The sequence below is a fragment of the Callorhinus ursinus genome, unplaced genomic scaffold (genome assembly GCF_003265705.2).
Source record: "Callorhinus ursinus isolate GAN/ISIS: 27379988/994484 unplaced genomic scaffold, GSC_fseal_2.0 scaffold1, whole genome shotgun sequence".
Lineage (NCBI taxonomy): Eukaryota > Metazoa > Chordata > Mammalia > Carnivora > Otariidae > Callorhinus > Callorhinus ursinus.
Genome location: NW_027397063.1, coordinates 120,239,419 through 120,258,939, shown reverse-complemented (window position 1 = coordinate 120,258,939; position 19,521 = coordinate 120,239,419). Strand labels below are relative to the sequence as shown.

The following is a 19,521-nucleotide window of genomic DNA, read 5'->3' as shown; positions in this document are numbered from 1 at the left end:
AGAGCATATGCCCCAACCTTCAAAAAAACTCTCCAAGGAAATGGAACAATCCAGCCTCCACAAATAGCACTTACCACTCTCTTAATATTCCTTAGGGCAAGAAATTCTAAATTGAAATATGCTAATTAGGTTGATTAAATGAAATTGCCAGTATTTCACTGTTATTTAACCTGTGAGAATGGCAATGTCATATGGTTCGACTAAAACTTGCAATTTAATTCTTCCTGTTTCTTCCCACATGTATCCTCAGACTACCCATATATTAGACCTCATTGAAACTTTTTTTTTAAAGGTTTTATTTATTTGATAGAGAGACACAGCGAGAGAGGGAACACAAGCAGGGGGAGCGAAGAGGGAGAAGCAGGCTTCCCACTGAGGAGGGAGCCCGATGCGGGGCTGAATCCCAGGACCCCGGGATCATGACCCAAGCGGAAGGCAGACATTTAACGACTGAGCCACCCAGGTGCCCCTTTAATTGAAACTTCTTTTCACACGAAGTGATTTCTGCAATTTCTGGCCCAGAAACAAAGAAGAGAAAAATTATTAACATGGGTTTATGCTTGGTTGTCACCTCCCAGTCAAATCATCAGTAAGATAAAATCAAAATACAATATTTCCTGAAATGAAGGGAAAAAGATTTTCTGCTTATTAAAAAGAGACTTCTAGCTGATGCAGAATCAGGAGTTAGGAACAAATATGGGCAAGCAAACCCAGCAACCTATCAAACAAATTCATCATCTCCAACCTGAGCAAGGCTGGTGTCCTCCTCTTAAAACAAACATGATGCTGAGAGTGTGTTATGAATCCAAGATTATCACCAATGCAAAGCTGTGCATCAGATATCTAGGGAGAAGGTAAAAGAAGAGAGGAAAGAGAGAAAGAGCGCTTTAGCCTGAAATTGATGGAGGTCTCTTTTCTATTACTCTTATCAGATTTAAACTCATATTGTAAAAAAATAAATTTCGTAATTCTGTAGAGGGTGCTGGTATGTGAAATGATGCCTCAGAGCTTGGTAAGCTGGCCTGACTGCATAAAGGCATCAGAATTCTCTGTCAAAAGCAAAGTCTTAGCTTTAAATGCTTTTTGGAGTCTTGCTATTCAAAGTGTGATTCAGAGCTCCAGCCAGGGTTTCTTAAACTCTGAAGTGCATACGAATCACTTGGGGTCTTGTTTTTGGCTTGTTTATTTGTTTGTTTGTTGGGCTTTGTTTTTGTTTGGTTCAGGAACTGCTTTTCTTTATTAAGTGTGTAAACTGGTCCTTAGAAATTCTTGACTTTGGCTAATGTGAATGAATATGTGAAGGAACTGTGATCTATCTTCCTTCCTCCCTCCCTCCCTCCCTCCCTCCCTCCTTTCTTTCTTTCTTTCTTTCTTTCTTTCTTTCTTTCTTTCTTTCTTTCTTTCTTTCTTTCTTTCTTTCTTTCTTTCTTTCTTTCTTTCTTTTCTTTCTTCCTTTTTCTTTCTTTCTTCCTTTCTCTTCACCATGATAAATGTACCCTTTAATCCTCATCACCTATTTCATCCATTCCCCCACCCCCCTCTGGTAACCACCAGTTTGTTCTCTATAATTTTTTTTATAATAGCAATAAACTTCACATTTTATTTATTTTTTTAAGATTATTTATTTATTTGAGAGAGAGAGAACACAAGCAGGGGGAGTGGGAGAGGGAGAAGCAGGCTTCCCGCAGAGCAGGGATCCCGATGCAGGGCTCGATCCCAGGACCCTGGGATCATGACCTGAGTTGAAGGCAGATGCTTAATGACTGAGCCACCCAGGCGCCCCTTGTTCTCTATCATTAAGAGTCTGTTTCTTGGGGCACCTGGCTTAGTCAGAAGAGCACGTGACTCTTGATCACAGGCCCATGAGTTTGAGCACCATGTTGGATGTAGAGATTACTTAAAACATTTTTTAAAAAGTCTGTTTCTTGGTTTGTCTCTTTCTTTCTTTTTTCCTTTGATCCTTTTTGTTTGTTTGTTTCTTAAATTCCAGGTACGAGTGAAGTCGTATGGTATTTGTCTTTCTCTGACTGGCTTATTTTGCTTAGCATTATACCCTCCAGATCCATTCATGGTGTTACAAATGGCAAAATTTCATTCTTTTTATGGCTGAATAATATTCCATTGTGTGTGTGTGTGTGTGTGTGTGTGTGTGTGTGTATATATACCACATCTTCTTTCTCCATTCATCTATCGATAGATACTTGAGCTGCTTCCATAATTTGGCTATTGTAAATAATGCTGCAATAAACATAGGGGTGCATGTATCCCTTCAAATTAGTGTTTTTGTATTTTGGGGTAAATACCCAGTAGTGTAATTACTAGATCATAGGGTAGTTCTATTTTCAATGTTTTGAAGAACCTCCATACTGTTTTCCAGAGTGGCTACACCAGTTTGCATTCCCACCAACAGTGTAAGAGGGTTCCCCTTTCTCTACATCCTCACCAACACCTGTTTTTTTTTGGGTGTGTGTGTGTGTGTGTGTGTGTGTGTGTGTGTGTTTTACAGAGAGAGAGAGAGAGAGAGCGTGTTCGTGAGGAGGGGTTGGGGGCAGAGGAAGAAGGAGAGAGAGAAAATCTTAAGCAGGCTCCACACTCAGCATGGAGCCTGGCATGGTGCTTGATCCCACAATCCTCAGATCATGACCTGAGCTGAAATCAAGAGTGTAATGCTTAACTGACTGAGCCACCCAGGTGCCCCTCTTGGGGTTTTGATTGTAGCCATTCTGACAGGTGTAAGGTGATATCTCACTGTAGTTTTGATTTGCATTTCCCTGATGATGAGTGATGTTGAGCATCTTTTCATGTGTCTATTGGCCATCTGTATGTATTCTTTAGAGAAATGTCTGTTCATGTCTTCTGCCCATTTTTTAATTGAATTTTTGTTTTTTGGGTGTTGAGTTGTATAAGTTCTTTATATATTTTGGACACTGACCCTTTATTGGGTATGTTGTTTGCAAATATCTTCTCCCATTTTGTAGGTTGCCTTTTAGTTTTGTCAGTTGTTTCCTTCACTGGGCAGAAGTTTCTTATTTCGATGTACTCCCAATAGTTTATTTTTCTTTTATTTCCCTTGCCTCAGGAGACATACCTAGAATAAATGTTGCTTTGGCCATTATCAGAAAAATTACTGCTTGTGCTCTCTTCCAGAATTTTTATGATTTTAGGTCTCACATTTAGGTCCTTGATCCATTTTGAGTTTATTTTTGTGTGTGGTGTAAGAAAGTGGTCCAGCTTCATTCTTCTGCATGTTGCTGTCCAATTTTCCCAACACCATTTGTTGAAAAGACTTTTTTCCATTGTATATTCTTTCCTTCTTTATTGAAGATTAACTGACCATGTAACTGTGGCTTTATTTCTGTGCTTTCTATTCTGTTCTATTGATCTATGTGTTTGTGTCAGTACCATATTTTTTGATTTCTACAGCTTTGTAATGTAACTTGAAGTCTGGAATTGTGATGCCTCCAGCATTGATTTTCTTTTTCAAGATTGCTTTGGCCATTCAGGGTCTTTGTGGTTCCATACAAACTTTAGGATTGTTTATTCTAGTTCTGTGGAAAATGCTGTTGGTATTTTGATAGGAATTGCATTAAATCTGTAGATAGCTTTGGATAGATGGACATTTTAACAGTATTTGTTCTTCCAGCCCATGAGCATGGAATATCTTTCCATTTCTTTGTATTGTCTTCAATTTCTTCCATCAGTGTTTTATAGTTTTCAGAATACAGGTCTTTGACTTCTTTGGTTAGGCTTATTTCTAGGTATCTTATTAGTTTTGGTGCAATTGTAAATGGGGTTGTTTCCTTAATTTCTCTTTGCTCCTTCATTATTAGTGTATAGAAATTCAACAGATTTCTGTATATTGATTATATACATATATAATATATATATTGACTTTATATATATATAATTTTATATATAGTTTATATATATATGAACTTTAGGGTTTTCTATATATAATATCATATCTTCTGCAAATAGTGAAAGTTTTACTTCTTTCTTACCAATTTGGAAGCTTTTTATTTCCTTTTGTTGTCTGATTGCTGTGGCTAGTACTTCCAGTACTATGTTGAATAAAAGTGCTGAGAGTGGACATCCTTGTCTTGTTCTTGACCTTAGGGGAAAAACTCTGTTTTTCATCATTGAATATGATGTTAACTGTGGGTTTTTCGTACATGGCCTTTATTATGTTGAAATATGTTTCTTCTAACCCTACTTTGTTGAGGCTTTTTATCATGAATGGTTGTTGTGCTTTGTCAAATGCTTCTTCTGCACCTATTGAAATGATCAGATGGTTTTTATCCTTTCTCTTATTGATGTGATGTATCCTGTTGATTGATTTGCATATATTGAACCATGGTTACATCCCAGGAATAAACCCTACTTGATCATGGTGAGTGGTTTTTTTAATGTGTTGCTGCATTTGGTTTGCTATTATTTTGTTGATATTGGCCTGTAATCAATTTTGTTGATCTTTTCAAGGAACCAGCTCCTGGCTTCATTAATCTGTTCTACTGTTGTTGTTGTTTAGTTTCATATCATTTATTCTTCTCTAATCTTTATTATTTCCTTCCTTCTGCTGGTTTTGGGTTTTGTTTGTTCTTTTTCTAGCTCTTCTAGGTGTAAGGTTAGGTTGTTTATTTGAGATTTTTCTTGCTTCTTGAGGTAGGCCTGTATTGCCATAAACTTCCCTCTTAGAACCACTTCTGCTGCATGCCAAAGGTTTTGGACCCATTCAGGGTCTTGTTAAATGTAGATTCTGGTAGAGCAGGTCTGGGGTGGGATCTGAGATCCTGCATTTCTAACCAGCTGCCCTTCAATGTGATGCTGCAGGCAGGACCATGTTTTGAATGACAAGGTTTCAGTGGAGCATCCTTCTGATGGCCTTTGTTCCTTGTCTTTTAAATCAACAGTCTCATCAGTTCTGATTGCATAATGAGCACTGAAGTCAGGAGGCTCAGTTACCTTTCAGTAACCTTGCTCTTTCATTCAACTCTTCCTACCTGTAAAATGGGATTAACAAACCCATGCTGAGAGTCCTTGGAGGCAGACTTTCCTGGTAGGATGGAGATCGCCTAATTTGGAGATTATCTGGTCCAACCCTTCCCCCTCTGCTCCCTACCTTGCCTTTGCCTAAAGGCCCATGCTTGAGATCCTGCCAAGTTTGAGTTTGCGTTTCTGTCCCATCCCACGGGACTTGGGGAAGCTCTGCAGGATAAGGGCTTCTTGCAGATACTTTCAGACAAGTGGAAGTAGCTAAAAACGTCATTTTTCAAAACCACTCGGCAAACCTCACCTTAATGAGGGATCTTCTCCTTTGGTTTCAAGACAGGAGACAATTAAGAAACCCAGTGTTTCCAAGTGAAAGGCTTTAGGGGGTTCCTGCCTGTCCCGCCTGCTCCCCACAGCATGTGAAAGCCCCGCTCAATTTTCATTTGTCCCAACCTGTCAAAAGCAGCTTTCAGCTTCGATTACTGTTTTGAAACTCATTTCAGTCTTTTAATGCAATTCACCGGAGAATGAGGTATTGATCCCCCAGTCTCAGTTATTTTTCCTAAGGCCTGCACCACATTGGCCTTCCTGGTCTCTCTCTAGGTCTCCTCCCCCCCCCCGCCCCCCTTGCTCTGGAATGCACGTCACTCTCCTAGGAAGTGTGCTGCGATAAGACCCCTCTGTAGACCTCAAAGGAGACATATAATAAAGGCAACGTATGGACATGTGTGAGAGACAAAATAATGAAAATCATCATTTTTTATTTATGGAGAAACATTTTGATTTGGACATAAAATGATACAAATCTAATGTAACAATGCCTTAGGGGTCAGGACTAGAAACGAGTGTTCCATTTCATGAGTCTGCTCTCTTGTTCATTGGAATTGCTGTGGCACCATGTATAAAGTCCAGCATGTCCTGTTGTCACTGGGGGCCTCGATGACAGTTTAGCTGGTAAATTTCACCCCGTGTGTGGGTAACCGTGTAAGTTATTGTCCAAACCAGGACACTTGTGACAGTGGAATGGGAGCTGCTGGTGGTGATACTCCTATGTCAGGCATGCACTGAGATGGTCTCAGGTTAACCAAGACGTAGCCCTTCCAAATTCGGACAGTTTGTAGCGAGAGACCCAGTGACAGTTTGGCATTGAGAGGTAACTGTGTCCAAGAAAAATTGCACCCAACAGAATTAAACAGGCAAGGAAGATTTTTCAAGACTGGTGCAACAGGGGGCTCAGTCGGTTAAGCATCTACCTTTGGCTCAGGTCATGATCTCAGGGTCCTGGGATCAAGCCCCACCCGCGTAGGGCTCCCTGCTCAGTGGGGAGTCTTCTTCTCCCTCTCCTTCTACCCGCCCCCCGCCCCCGCTAGTGCTCTTTCTCTCAAATAAATAAATAAAATCTTTAAAAAAAAAAAAAAAGACTGTTGCAGTAAGGGAGAGAGCTCGAACTCAGCTCTGAATACCACAGGAGCAGGAGATTTATGAGCAGTGGGCAGCGGGAGGGGAGTCAGTGGATGGAAAGTTACTAATAGGAACTTGGTTAGGTATCAAGAGTGAGGACTGACTAAAGTTTGGTCAAGGAGGGAACGCTTGGGGAATCTCAGCAAATGACAGGCAGCTTTTGGAATCTCCCAGGAAACTCATAGTTTCTCACATCCTTGCCCTGACAAATTCTTCCAAACATATTAAGGCTCTAATTGCTTTTCTTCTGTGATTTCTCTTCATTTTCCTTTGCAAATCCAATTATTCTTATTGTGTTTGAATAAGAAATTTATTTTCAGATCTTTGCTTCTACTTCAGCAAGACTGGGGTGAAAATGACTTTTGAAAAATAAAAAATGTGGTTTGAATTGATCAAGGGAAACACAGTTGTGATTCAGCTAGGAAGGACTTAATCAAGTGGCCAGCATTTCACGGTGCATTGTGGAGGGGGGCTTAGTGAATAGAAGGAAAAGCAAGGGGACTTACTTATTCTATATTTATTTCATATATATGGCCATCCCAGTGGGGGCCCAGGATAAGATCCACTGTCCTTAGCACAATGTTCTTTCCCATTTGTCTATACAATGAACGTGTTCGATTAGATGAATTCCTTGGTACCTTACAGGGCTTTTCAAAAATTCCAGGTTCTGGTTTTTAAATCATTCTATCCCTCTCTGGGTTGTGTTTTCTTGTTATAAAATATCCATGTTGATGCCATTATAAGGGACCAGTGGCTTCTCTTTGCATCCAGGATCAAGGACTCCTGACCTCAGCCTTCCAGGTCCCTGCTCCTTCCTAACCATCTGCTTTCGTCTCCTGTCCTCTCTTCCTCCAAGTTAGGCCCCAGCCACCTCAGTCTTCTTCCTTACAGGGCTTCCAGTGCCTGGTCACGCCCTCCTCCCTCAGTTGGGAGTGCTGCTTTCCCACATCCTGGCAGGGATGGCTCCTCTTTACCTTTTAAGTCTTCATTCAAATGTCATTCCTACTCCCACCCCCCGGAGAGGTCTTTCTTAAATACATCAGCGAAGTAGCTTCCCTCCTCCAGTACCTCCTAGCCTCAGCCCAAAGGGGGATGCTGGGCCTGTGCTACAAAGGATGCCCCTTTGGTCAACCTCCAGCCGCACCTGGCCCCATGAAGCAACGACTCCAAGGGGCCTGCATCCTCAGAGCCTGTGTCTCCTCTTCTAGACCATGCCCTGGTTACCTGAGGCCTTGTCGTTCTTTCCCCAGAGGGCCCCAAACCCATTTCCAGAGTCTGTGGGCCTCTGCCTCAGGTCTCTCCCGCCATGGGTGGTCTGGGCTGCCAGTTCGCCCACCCCTAATCCTGAGGGGGACCACAGGGAAGCTATTTGCAGAATGCGTGGGTGAATCTTGGACATAGGGGCTGAGGTATCAAGTGTGTGGGTAATAGCCCCCGCCCCGCCCCCCCAGGGTGGGAAACAGCCAGGCTAGAAGAGAAGGGGACAGGCCCACATCCAGGGATAAAGATCCAGGGGCTGGCTCACCCAGCCCTGCCCTATTCTGATGCAGAACTCTGAGGAATCTGAGAATACTGAATGCAAACCTGGCCTTCCAGGTCTTTATAAAGTTAATTTGTCAAAGTAAGAGGTAGATCATATCTTTTTTTAAGATTTTATTTATTCATTTGAGAGAAAGAGAGAAAGAGCACGAGTGTGGGGAGGGACAGAGGCAGAGGGAGAAGCAGACTCCCCGCAGAGCAGGGAGCCTGACACAGGGCTCGATCCCAGGACCCTGGGATCATGACCTAAGCTGGAAGCAGACGCTTCACTGGCTGAGCCACCCAGGCGTCCTGAGGTAGATCATATCTTATTTAACAGTTTGTTGGCTCGGTTCATAACTTTCAATCATTTAAACATGTGTGGGCCTCCACTGATACTCTTGCCGCACCCCCACAAATGTTTCCGCTGTGTAACGGCTGATCAAGAAGAGGGGGGCGCTCGTCCACAAGTCAGGGCAAAAAAGGACTGGTACCAAACATCTCTTCTGCCGCTGCCCTTGCCAGGCGTCCCAACCCTCTTCTGGACAGCCCACTCTCTCTTCCATTGCCGTTTCATTTTATTTGTAGCATTGAATAAAATCTGAAATTACCCTGTTTATGTTTACTGTCTGCTCTCTTCCCACTAAAATCTGAGTTCTATGAGGTCACAAGCTTCTGGCGGCATTCCCAGCACTTGGCCTGTACTAGGTGCTCATTAAAAATGTGCTGACTGAACAACTTAGTGCAGTTTGGGGCCAGGACCACGCTGGCTGCCAAGCTGACTAAGAAAGGTGCTCTGTCCCCAAGGCTTCCGGCCTCATTAGGGAGCAGACCTGAGGGCAGAGTCCTTTGCCTTTAGTTTTTACTCCTCAAGTGGTTAATTAATCCGAAAATAAGAATATAAATGTAGCCATTACTGGGGAGCTTCTGCTGGGCAGAGAAACCGTCTGCAAGGCAAATAAGCTCCAAGGAAAGGGGAAGACAAGACGCTTTCCTGTTGGCTCATCTAAAGGGATAGGGATGAAGGAGCTTTTAACCTTGATGACCTATCAAAGCTGGTGGAAACTCTTTCCTCTTCTCTCTCCCCAAAGAGAAATTACTTGTTGTTTTTCCGGGAGGGGGGGAACGTGTTAACCATTTCCTGCTGTTCAGCTAGAATGTTGTTCGGAGCAGGAGGCTGACATCCCCTCACCTGCTGCTCTCTGCCTTATTTAACTCGCCTGGCAGACGGTGACCTCTGTTGAACAGCACTGTCCGGGCTGTGCCCTGCCTCCGATGGGCTGAGGGCCTCTGGAGCTCTTCTCCTTCTCCGAGGGCTTTCAGCAGCTGTGCGCAGATTTCTCTTGCTTTCCACGTGGCCCCATGTGTCAAGCGTGAAGCACAGGCCTCTCCACACAGGTTTTTTTTTTAAAGTAAGGCTGATGTCTTCCAACTCAGAAATATGAAGTCATTTTTATCCAATGATGATCCAATAGGCCCCATAAAGCCAATCCATTTGAAATCGGGATGAAAATATAATAATACTGAAAGCTGCACCTAATTGGAGATTTATTTTGAAAAACAACTAAAAATCACAAAAGTGATCTTATCTTTGCAAAATTAGGTCACGGTTTTCACTATGTGCTAATTCTTAGAATAAACCCTAGGAGATGCATATATTTTTAAATAAAATTGTATGATATCACCATATTCCTTTCTATTTGGCTTTCCAAGCATCTATTCATGCATCCATTGTGTATTTATTGTGTACTTACTATATGCCAGGCACTGTTCTAGGTAATGGGATCAGTGGCCCAAGAAAGGTGAAAACAATCCACGCCCTATGGACCCTGTATTCTGTAGTGGGGTGACTGACAGATCATAAAATACTATGGAAGAACAGTGTGTGCTAGAGAGTATCAAGTGCTAAGACAATACAAAACAGGGAAAGAGAATAGGCAGGGCAGAATGGGGCTAAAAGGTACAGTTTTAAAGAGGGTAGTCTGGGTAGGTCTCTCTGAAAAGATCACATGAGGGCACAGACCTGGAGGAGATGAAGGAGAGAGCGAGGGCTATCTGGAGAAAGAGTATTCTCATCAGAGGGAACAGCAGGTGCAAAGGCCGTGGGGTGGAGTGTGCCAAGGTTATTCAAGGAAGAGCAAGGGGCCAGTGTAACAGGAAAGGAGGGAGGGAGGAGATGCATTTGGAAAGCACAGGGGGAAGGTGGTTCAGGATATTTTAGGACAGTGGAAGGACATTGACTTCACTCTGAGTGAGATGGGGAGACCAAGACAGGGTTTTGAGCAGGGGAGTGAAAGGATCTGACTTACTTTGGCTGCTGAATTGATAATAGACTATAGGGGAGTGAGGGTAGGAGGGGAAGACCAACTGAGAAGCCACTGTAGTAATCAGGTGAGAGAGTGTTGTGGCTTGGACCAGGGCGGTAGTGGTGGGGATGACGGAAGTCTGCATCCTGCATACAGTCTGAAAATGGAGCTGATAGAATTTACGAACTGGTCTGGTTACGGGAGACACTGGACTATCGGAGTAAGAGAGAAAGAGAGGAATCGGGATGACTCAAAGGTTTTTGTCCACAAGCTGACGTGGACAGAAATGGGGACGGCGGCAGCATTAGCATATTTTGGGAGGAAGCGCAGAAATTCAACTGGGCATGAGTTCTACCTGTTGTTCAAGTGGAGATACAAGTGAGTAGCATGCTCAGGGCATTCTTTCTTGAGCCTCTGGAAACTTAACTCAAAAGCTGCTTCCTTTCCTTAGGAGGACCCCCTATTTCTTACAGTATATAGGGAACAAAGCTGTAGGGAAGAGTCAGGAACTAGGCACCTGAAAACAACAAGATACTGCTACTACCAGGGCATCTTTTAGATCCAAGAGAAGGGAGGAACTTCGAGAACTGGTGTAGCTAGAGCTCTCTCATAATGTCCCAAAATAAAGGAAGGCTCTACTCCTGTCTTTCAGCTAATACACAAAAGGAGAGATAGCTAGATGGTGGGAGGTGGTAACTCCCATAGCAAGGACAACACAAATTGAGGGACAGTCTACAAAACAACTTGCTTCAAACCTTGGAAAGGGTCAAGGTCATTGAGGGAGACTAAAGAGACACAACAACTAAATATAACACATGATTATTTTGACCTGGATCTTTTTTATTATCAGGGGAGTTATTAGACAATTGGGGAACTTGAATGGATTAGAGTATGAGATGACATAATAATGTGTCAGTGTTAATTTCCTGATCTTGATGGCCATTCTGTGGTTATGTAAAAGAGTGTCTTCATTTGTAGAAAATATACACCAGGTATGGAAGGGAAGGGAATTAGGTTAGCAACTTATTCTCAGAAGACTCAGGGAGAAAAAGAGGTCTTAGTATTACATTTGTAACTTTCCTGTGTGAGATTGTTGCAAAATTAAAATAATATTTAAAACATGAGGACAGGGGGTCCTGGCTGGCTTGGTCCATAGAGTGTGTGACCCTTGATCTTGGGGTTATGAATTCAAGCCCAACATAGGGTGTACAGATTACTAAAAAATAAATAAACTTAAAAGAAAAAACAAAAACAAAAACGTGAGGACAGTTTTGTTTGACATCTTCTTCAGAGCCCCTAAGAGAGATAGATAATTAGAGGGCACAGGGAGCTGTCAATATTGATGGGTAAATAGATGTGATAAAATATATTGTTTGCAAGTTAAAAGTAAACATGAGAGAAAGTCAGTAAAGGAATTTGGAGGCTAAGAGATTGAGTTTGGAGGAAATAGTCAGGAGAGAAAGTACTCTCTTGTGGTTTAATGGAATTTTTTAGCTGGGGAATCAGCCAAACACATGTTGGCGGTGATCCAGCCCTAAGAGCACTGGCCTGTAAATGAGGCGTCTGGACTAAGATGATCTTTAGGATCCCTTAAATACTTAAAGGACTTTGAACACGAGAATAAAATTGATAAAAGATATTGAGCATAGGAAGAAATAGATGAAAAAGAATGAAAATATACTTCTTTTCATTTGAAAATGTAAGTTCTTTTTACTTGACCTACCCACCTACCTAAAGGGGTGGTTCCTGTCCCCCCCATCTCTCCTTCCATTCCCTCCTGTAGAAAAAGCAAACTTATAACCTCTTCCTTAATGTGAACTGCATAAGGAGCACTCCCCTATCTTCTCAACTCTTAGATAACAGCAAGAGTCCCCTTAAATAAAATTTTCTATTTTATGATTTCTAAAATACTCAGATGCATCTTTGCAGAAAGATTACTGCATGTTTTCCGAGTGTCAGAATAAATGTACACTGAAATATTACAATGTTAGAGTACCTATCACTTTTATTTTGGCTTCAAATGAGTTTGTTTATAGCATGCCTGATTTTTTCATTGACCCATAATTTATTTATAATAAATAAATTTACAAACATGGTACTATTTAATCCATATCTTTGTTACAGATTTCTATCAATTGTATTGTAATCAAATAACTATATTTTGTTGAAAATCAATTATTTGAAATGTGTTGAGGCTTGAGTTGCTGTCTAGTATATGGTTAGCTTTTGTAAATGTTATGAAAGTCTAGAAAGAATGAGGGTTCTCTAATTGTCAGGGAGGGAGAGGGTCCTATATATGTTTCTTAAGTTTAGCTTATTTAAGTATATTCAGATTTTCTATGTCGCTACTAATTTTCCAACTGCTTAACCTATCCAAAACTGAGCAAGGTGTATTGAAATCCTACGCTATGGGGACATTTCTGTCAATTTCTCCCCATAGCGCTTTATGTATTTTGATTCTACTTTATTAGAGGCATACTAGTTTAGAATTTTTATTTCTTCCTGGTGAGTTGAACTGTTTTCATTATCAAGTGGCAATCTTTATTGTAATAATGCTGTTTTTCTTAAAATCTTTTTTGTCTCATGTTAGTACAGCTGTTTCCAGCTTTGTTTGGATATTTGTCCGCTATATCTTTTTAAAATTTGTTTACTCTCAAACTTTCAATGCCCTGTGTTTTAAGTGTATCTCTTGTAAACAAGCTGGATTTTGTTTTTTAGTCAGTATTTACCCATCTACATTTATTGTGGTTATGAACAATGGAGGGTGTTTAGGTCACAAACAAAATAATCCTTACAGGAAAGGTTAGCTTGAACAGTCTCCAACCAACAGCTACACTCAAGATTCTGCTGCCAGGGAGGATGGAGCAGAAGGCAAGCACCATTTACAAAAAGGGGCCTGAAAGTCACATGTCCCATCTGGGAGTGCCATATGTCACCTGAGCATTGACTGCCTCTGTAGAGAAATCTGTTCTGTCTTTGCCCACCAGGTTCAGAGACAGCCATTTGAAATACTACATGGAGAGAAGGGGTACAAATTATCCTTAATAAAGATTCCCGATGCTTGTTAACACTAAATGATTTCTAAGACCATGGTATTAAAGAGGAAATACGTTGTACCGTTCTATTCCCACAGTGGCACATACATATTTAATGTTCAGGGATTTCTTATATTCTGTAAAGTCGTCTTCAAGCTTTCCTTAAACTATGCCTGAAGAGTAATCTATGTGTTCTCTTAATGCTTGCTGCTAAAATAGGTTTTCATGATTATTTCTACAAAATTACTTTTTTTTCCTTCTACTCTGCCGCTGGCTTTCTTGTGTCTTTTTTTTTTTTTTTCAAATTCACTCAGAGAAGATAAAACTATTTCAAATAGTGCCTTAATCAGAGGTAGAACTACAAAACTGCTTGAAGCTTGCAGTTAAACTGAAATAGGACTCTGGTATATAGTCCAGCATCTGGAAACCAACAATAAAACAATAGCAAATAAGCACCTGGTAGGTGACAGGTACTGTGCTAAGATACATGTGTGTGTGCATGTGTGCGCACGTGTGTGTTTGTGTGTAATCTTCACATCAATATGAAAATTCAAGGCTCAGAGAAGTTAAGTAACTGGCCCAAGATCACATGGCCAGTGACAGGTAGAGCCAAGATTCAACTCCAGTGTCTGAATCCATAGTGATGAAAAGTGAGTCCTGGATTGAAACTACTGGAATTCATGTCCCAGCTCCAGCACTTCAAAATTGTGTGGCAATGGGCAAGTTATTTAACCCCCCTTATATCTCAGTTTCCTCATCTGTAGAATGGAAATAACAGTATCATATCCATAGGATTTAATGGGATGATATGAGGAGATGCTCAGAATAGAGCCTGGCACATAAAGGCTCAAAAACTGTTAGTTATTATGGCTTCAGGGGACATTTTAGGGCTTCTTTCACATCAATGGGTGCTATTACTAGTCAGATTCCAAGTTTCTTTCTTTCTTTCTTTCTTTCTTTCTTTCTTTTGAGATAGTGCCTGTGCACATGTCGGGGGAAGGGCGGAGGCAGAGAGAGAGAGTCTCCAGCAGACTCCCTGCTGAGCTCGGAGCCCAGTGTGGGGCTGGATCCCATGACCTGAGAGCATGACCTGAGCCAAAATCAAGAGTCTGACGCTTAACCCACTGAGCCAGCCATGTGCCGGGATTCCAAAGTTTCTTTAACATTATGTTCATCTGGTTCGCACCCTCTTTTTCACGTGCCCTTCTCACCTGCCAAACTGACTCACTGATTTCCCAGTGCTCCCACTATTGGCTGCCACCTGGCTTCCCTCCGGCTATTATGGCCCAAGTGAGACTGTGCCTCCTCTTCCTCGATGGGGTGTTTGATTTTCTCAACCTTCATAGCACTTTGTATTTATTTATAATTAAGAGTTCTTTTTTTCCACCATATTGAGGTTGAGTGGGACACCCTTTAGATAGCCGGTTGGTGATATCTAGTGGGTAGTTGACTCAAGCCTGGAGCTCCAGATGAAGGACAGGAAGGTGGGCATACAGGAAGTCCTCAGCCTACAAATGGTATTAAAGACTCTAAAATGTAGAGGCTGAAATGAGGAGGAAGAAGAGTCAGCCGAAGAGGCTAAAGAGAAGCAGAGAGTGTAATGGGAAAAAGCTCCTGGTGAAGGTGGTATCACCAAAAGCAACAGAAGGAAGGGTTTGAAGGAGAGAGTAGCCCGCTGTTGAGTGTCAAGTAAGACATGTACAGAGACCCGAGGAAATAGCCACATGAACGTCATTGCAAGAGGAGTTTGCGGAAGGAATGAGGACCAAGACCCAGGAGGAGTGGATTGAAGGGGGAGAGTGTGCAGTCAGAAAGTGGAAACACCAGCCACACGTGACTCTTTCAAGAAGCTTTGCCAGCGATGGAGGGCCAAGTGATAGATGGGGAAAGAGGTGAACCGAGGGAATGTGGAGGTCACAAGTAGCTTCTTGTTTAAAAGAGCGCACTAGGGCATATTCTCTTCCGATGTGTATGCTCCAGGAGACGTAGAAGTGGCTGCAGGTGGGGAGGTCACCGAGTTGGTGACAGAGGCTGAGATCCAGAGCACTCAGGGAGAGAGAGGATGGTCTTTCATGGGTGCACGGATGGTCCCTTCACTAGGGATGGAGGGAAGGCCAAGTAGGTGGGGTAGTTGGGCACTTAGAGGAGGTAATTTCTACATGTTTGTTTTTATTTCTCAATGAGATATTAGGTAAAGTCATCAGCTGAGAAGGAGGGTGGGGCTTAGCAAGTTTGAGAATAACAAATAAAGAAGAAGGTGTGAAATAGTTACTTTGAGCAGTGGAAAAGAAGCATACCAGAGAACTATAGGAGGACCATGGGCAGTGCTGAGCGCCGTTTCGGGAACTGTGGCCATTAGTTATTCAAATGAGACCTGTTGGCAGAATTGGATGTTCTTCTCCTGGAATGTTCTTTTTGTTCAGGTACAGGCATAAATAAATGGATGTCCAGGTTTAACCATTACAGCTTTGCCAGAGGAATTTGACACAGGAAGAGGGGAGTGAAAGAGTCAAGGGTATCTGCAAGATTGTAATTATAATAATAACCATGAACTGTAACTGAGGAAAAGTGGGACATGGGGACGTGAAGACACAAAGGGGTGACTGTCATCATGGTGATAGGCCGAAGGATTGCAGGTACCACGAAGTAGAAGAATAGCGGGAGTCAGTCCGGTGGAAGAGTATAAAGGTTATGGTTGTAGAGCGGAAGGCTTGATATCGATTCTAGAGGAGGTGTGGTCATTGGTGCTGAGGAGGTCAAGGGTATGATCATGGGAGTGTGTACTGAGGAGGGCAAAGAAAATGATCTTGGATATGAGACAGTCCAAAGTCAGAGAGACCAAGAATACTGACGCCAGGATAATGGTGATAGGAGTAGGGTGTGGGAAAAAGAGAGCATGAAGGTTACTGAAGTCATCTGTGAATGGGGGCAGTGACAGTGTTTGCTAAATGTCAGCAGAAGGAAAGCTTGGGTTTCTGGGGGTAACTGGGGGTGACTAGGGATGTGAGGTGTCCTGGGATAGGTCCTGATAATCTCCAGGCAGAAGGTGGGAAATCTGCTGAAGCTGAACAGCCTGGGGCCCTGGGGCTGCCGAGCTCCCCAGCACAGGACCTGTGTTTGAGTTTAGGCTCCAACAGCCACTAGCTGTGTGAGTTTGCGAAAGTCAACCTGCTTATTCTCATCCGTCAAATAGAGATAAACGTTCAATGACTTGCCTCGTTCACAAGGATCATTTGAGATAATGAATGTAAAAGGATTTTGTAAGCTCTAAAGTACCCTTAAAAAGTGAGTTAAAATTTAAAATGTATATATCGTAACATTATGACTTCTAGCCTCTAAACTAGAGCAAGATAAATCACTTACTCCTCTTTTTGTCTGCCACAATACCTAACCTGGATGCTTGTGTTCTAGAGTTTGCAATGTTGAATAGTACTGAACAGTAAAAGCTTATAAAATGAATTAGAGCCTGTGATTAATGCCTTCTGTGTTATTGTCAACATGGCCATGAGCATCGTCTAGCAGTAATGCTTTAAAAATTCTGAAAAAACAAAACGAAAAACAAAAAAATCTGTTTTTTCTTTTCACCAAATCCCCTGAAACGAAGACTAAAGAAGCATTTCTTAAGGTTAAAGGCCTAAAAATGTTTATGCATTTTGACCCAATAATTCCATTCTCACTTTTTAAAATCTTTTAATTCCACTTAACATTTATACAGAAAAATGCAGAAATCACAAATGCACATATGAGTTTTCACAGAGGGAACACACTCACGTAATTCGCCTCACTCATTGAAATTTGATGCCAGAAAATATTCCTCTGGATGAAAAAGCTGTGTTCCTGAGGACGTTGGCTCAGTGTTACAGCGGAAAACGCTAAATGTTAGGTGGAGGAATGACTCGGTAAATGTCGGCACATAAATTCAGTGGAGCAGTATGGAGCAATAAAAATGATAGTTTTGAACTGGAGAATGAAATTCACAAAACTCGAATGCCCCTGGGGCAGGCTGGCAGGTGAAATCCGAGAAGCAGCGTGCTCTGAAAGACGGACGCGGTAAAGATATGAAGGGGGCGGGGGGGGGGGGGGGGGGGGGGGCCGTGCCTAGACTTCCACAGGAAAATGCTCAAGAAAGCAATACCCTGGGGAGCCTGGGTGGCGCAGTCAGTTAGGGGTCCGGCTCTTGGTTTTGGTGCAGGTGGTGATCTCAGGGTCGTGGAGTCGAGTCCCACGTCAGGCTGTGTGCTCAGCGGGGAGTCTGCTTAAGTTTCTCTCTCCCTTTCCTTCTGCCCTTCTCTGAAGTCAATCGATCAATCAATCAAAAAAAGAAAAAAAAGTAAAGCATAGTGCTGACCAAACAAAACGTGCCCCGGGCCTAGTTTTACACGTAGGCCTTTCATTTCTGACCCTCGCTGGAGGTAAAGGAAAATACAGGCAACATAAACCCACCAGGTATGGCCATTGTTGTGGCTGCAGCAAGGGAATTTAAAAATGCCTCCTTCACAGAGCTGTTGTAAAGGTTAAGTGCGTCCCCTTCCTTTGCCTCTTCTTCCTTGTTATTTTATTTTTCTCATTAATATTATTTCTGACTCCATATCCCACTCTCCTCTTCCCGACTCCAGCCACACTAGCCATCTCAGTATTTCTCCAAGGTGTTTTAGCCTCAGGGCCCCCATTCTCTCCCCCTAGTGTTGGCCTCACTTCATGTGGGTCTCTGCCCAGAGGACACCTCCTCTCGGGAGTGGCTCTCTCTCTCCCTCTCTCCCCCTGCTTTGTTGTTCTTCATTGCACATGGCGCTGCCTGACATTTTATTGTCTATGTATTTTTTAAGTTATCTGTTTATTCTCTCCCCTAGAAGGTAAGCTCTAGGAAGGCAGGAATTTACCTAACTTGTTTAATGCTGTGTTCCCAGTTCCTAGAAGGCCCCTGGCGCATAATAGACATTCAGGAAGTATTTGTTGAATACCGTTGAGTGTTCAAGGTAGAACCATCGTGTCTTATTTTTTCCTTTTCTCCCCAAATCTCAAAAGTACGTTGTGTAATTAGTGATCTAAAGAGACATTTCTTGCAGATGACTCGAATGTGTAAAACTCCTCTTTGTCTCTCCTAACTTGGGTGACAGGTCAGCCGTGCAGAAGCTGGGAGCAGAAGTATTTGAGAAGGTCTACAACTACCTCAAGAGAGCAAGGCGCCGGAAGGCCAGTGAAGCTGAGATCCGGGCAGCTCTAGAAAAAGTGGTGCCTCGTGCCGGTGACTGTTTTGAAGTAGACCAGCTCCTGTACTTTGAGGAACAGTTGCTGATCACAGTGGGTAAAGGGCCCACACTCCAGAACCCTCACCAACAATTGTAAAAACAAGCAAGTCCAAGGGGACAAACCCATTCAACACATAAGCTGGACTTTATTATGGGAAATGGGTACAATGCCAGGGCTACCATCTTTATTATCAGTTCCTTGTCAAGAGGAGTGAGTCCTTTAGAGAGTAGTAAACCTGTCTGCCTCTACTCTGAGTCGTGGGCCAGTCAGTGTTTGTTCTATACTCTGAGGAAAGCTTGTGGACCAAGTGTGGCTTCCTGAAAAGCATTCCCGCAAGTGTGCCCTTGGTGCTTCCACAGGGTTGGACCCCCCCCCCCCCCCCCCGACGGCTTGGAAGATTCCATCTACCCTTGACCATTTCCACTTGGAGGACAGGCTCGGTGCTTGCCTGCCTCGAGTCCCCGTGCTCTATGGTCAGCCTGCTCCCCACTTACGTCGCTGAACACTGGCTTCTGACACACTGAGCTGCTGACCGGGAGTCACAAATGTTTGTCTCAGGTGACCTGTTTTGGGTCCACTTTTGCCCTTGCCTGCTTAACAAGCAAGATGTGCATATATAGATATATGGACCTGGACTAAAAATCTAAAAAGCAATTCTCTTCTGTGATTGATTCTCCAAGCTCATTCTCGGAGTATTGAAGACTTTTATTCTTAATAAAGATATTTCACATGATTACAAAATAAATCACCTATTTTATCGTTTTCTTATCTAGAAGTATGTTGATGAATGTAATGCGTCTGTGTAATTATTATTACCGAGAGCAGCTAACATTTGATTTTTGGGGTGCCTATTATGTGACAGCACTTATGGCTTTAAGGGCCTTCTGTCATTGGATCTTTTCGACGAGGAGAGGAGAGATTACCCCCATCTTTTAGCTTATTTACTGCTTATTTACTCAGCT

The 19,521-nt window shown here is 42.6% G+C and overlaps 1 protein-coding gene across 4 annotated transcripts in view; it reads left to right on the top strand.

The window, feature by feature from the left end:
- The window catches only part of NEK11 (NIMA related kinase 11), a 240,963-nt gene extending 221,683 nt beyond the window's left edge, over nt 1-19,280 (top strand). For all 4 annotated transcript variants that reach the window (XM_073900204.1, XM_073900190.1, XM_025882286.2 and 1 more), the window contains one exon: nt 18,427-19,280. In XM_073900204.1, the coding sequence (XP_073756305.1) occupies nt 18,427-18,533 (107 nt within the window). In that variant the 3' untranslated portion in view covers nt 18,534-19,280. The remainder of the gene's footprint in view (nt 1-18,426) is intronic.
- The last annotated feature ends 241 nt before the right edge of the window (nt 19,281-19,521 follow it).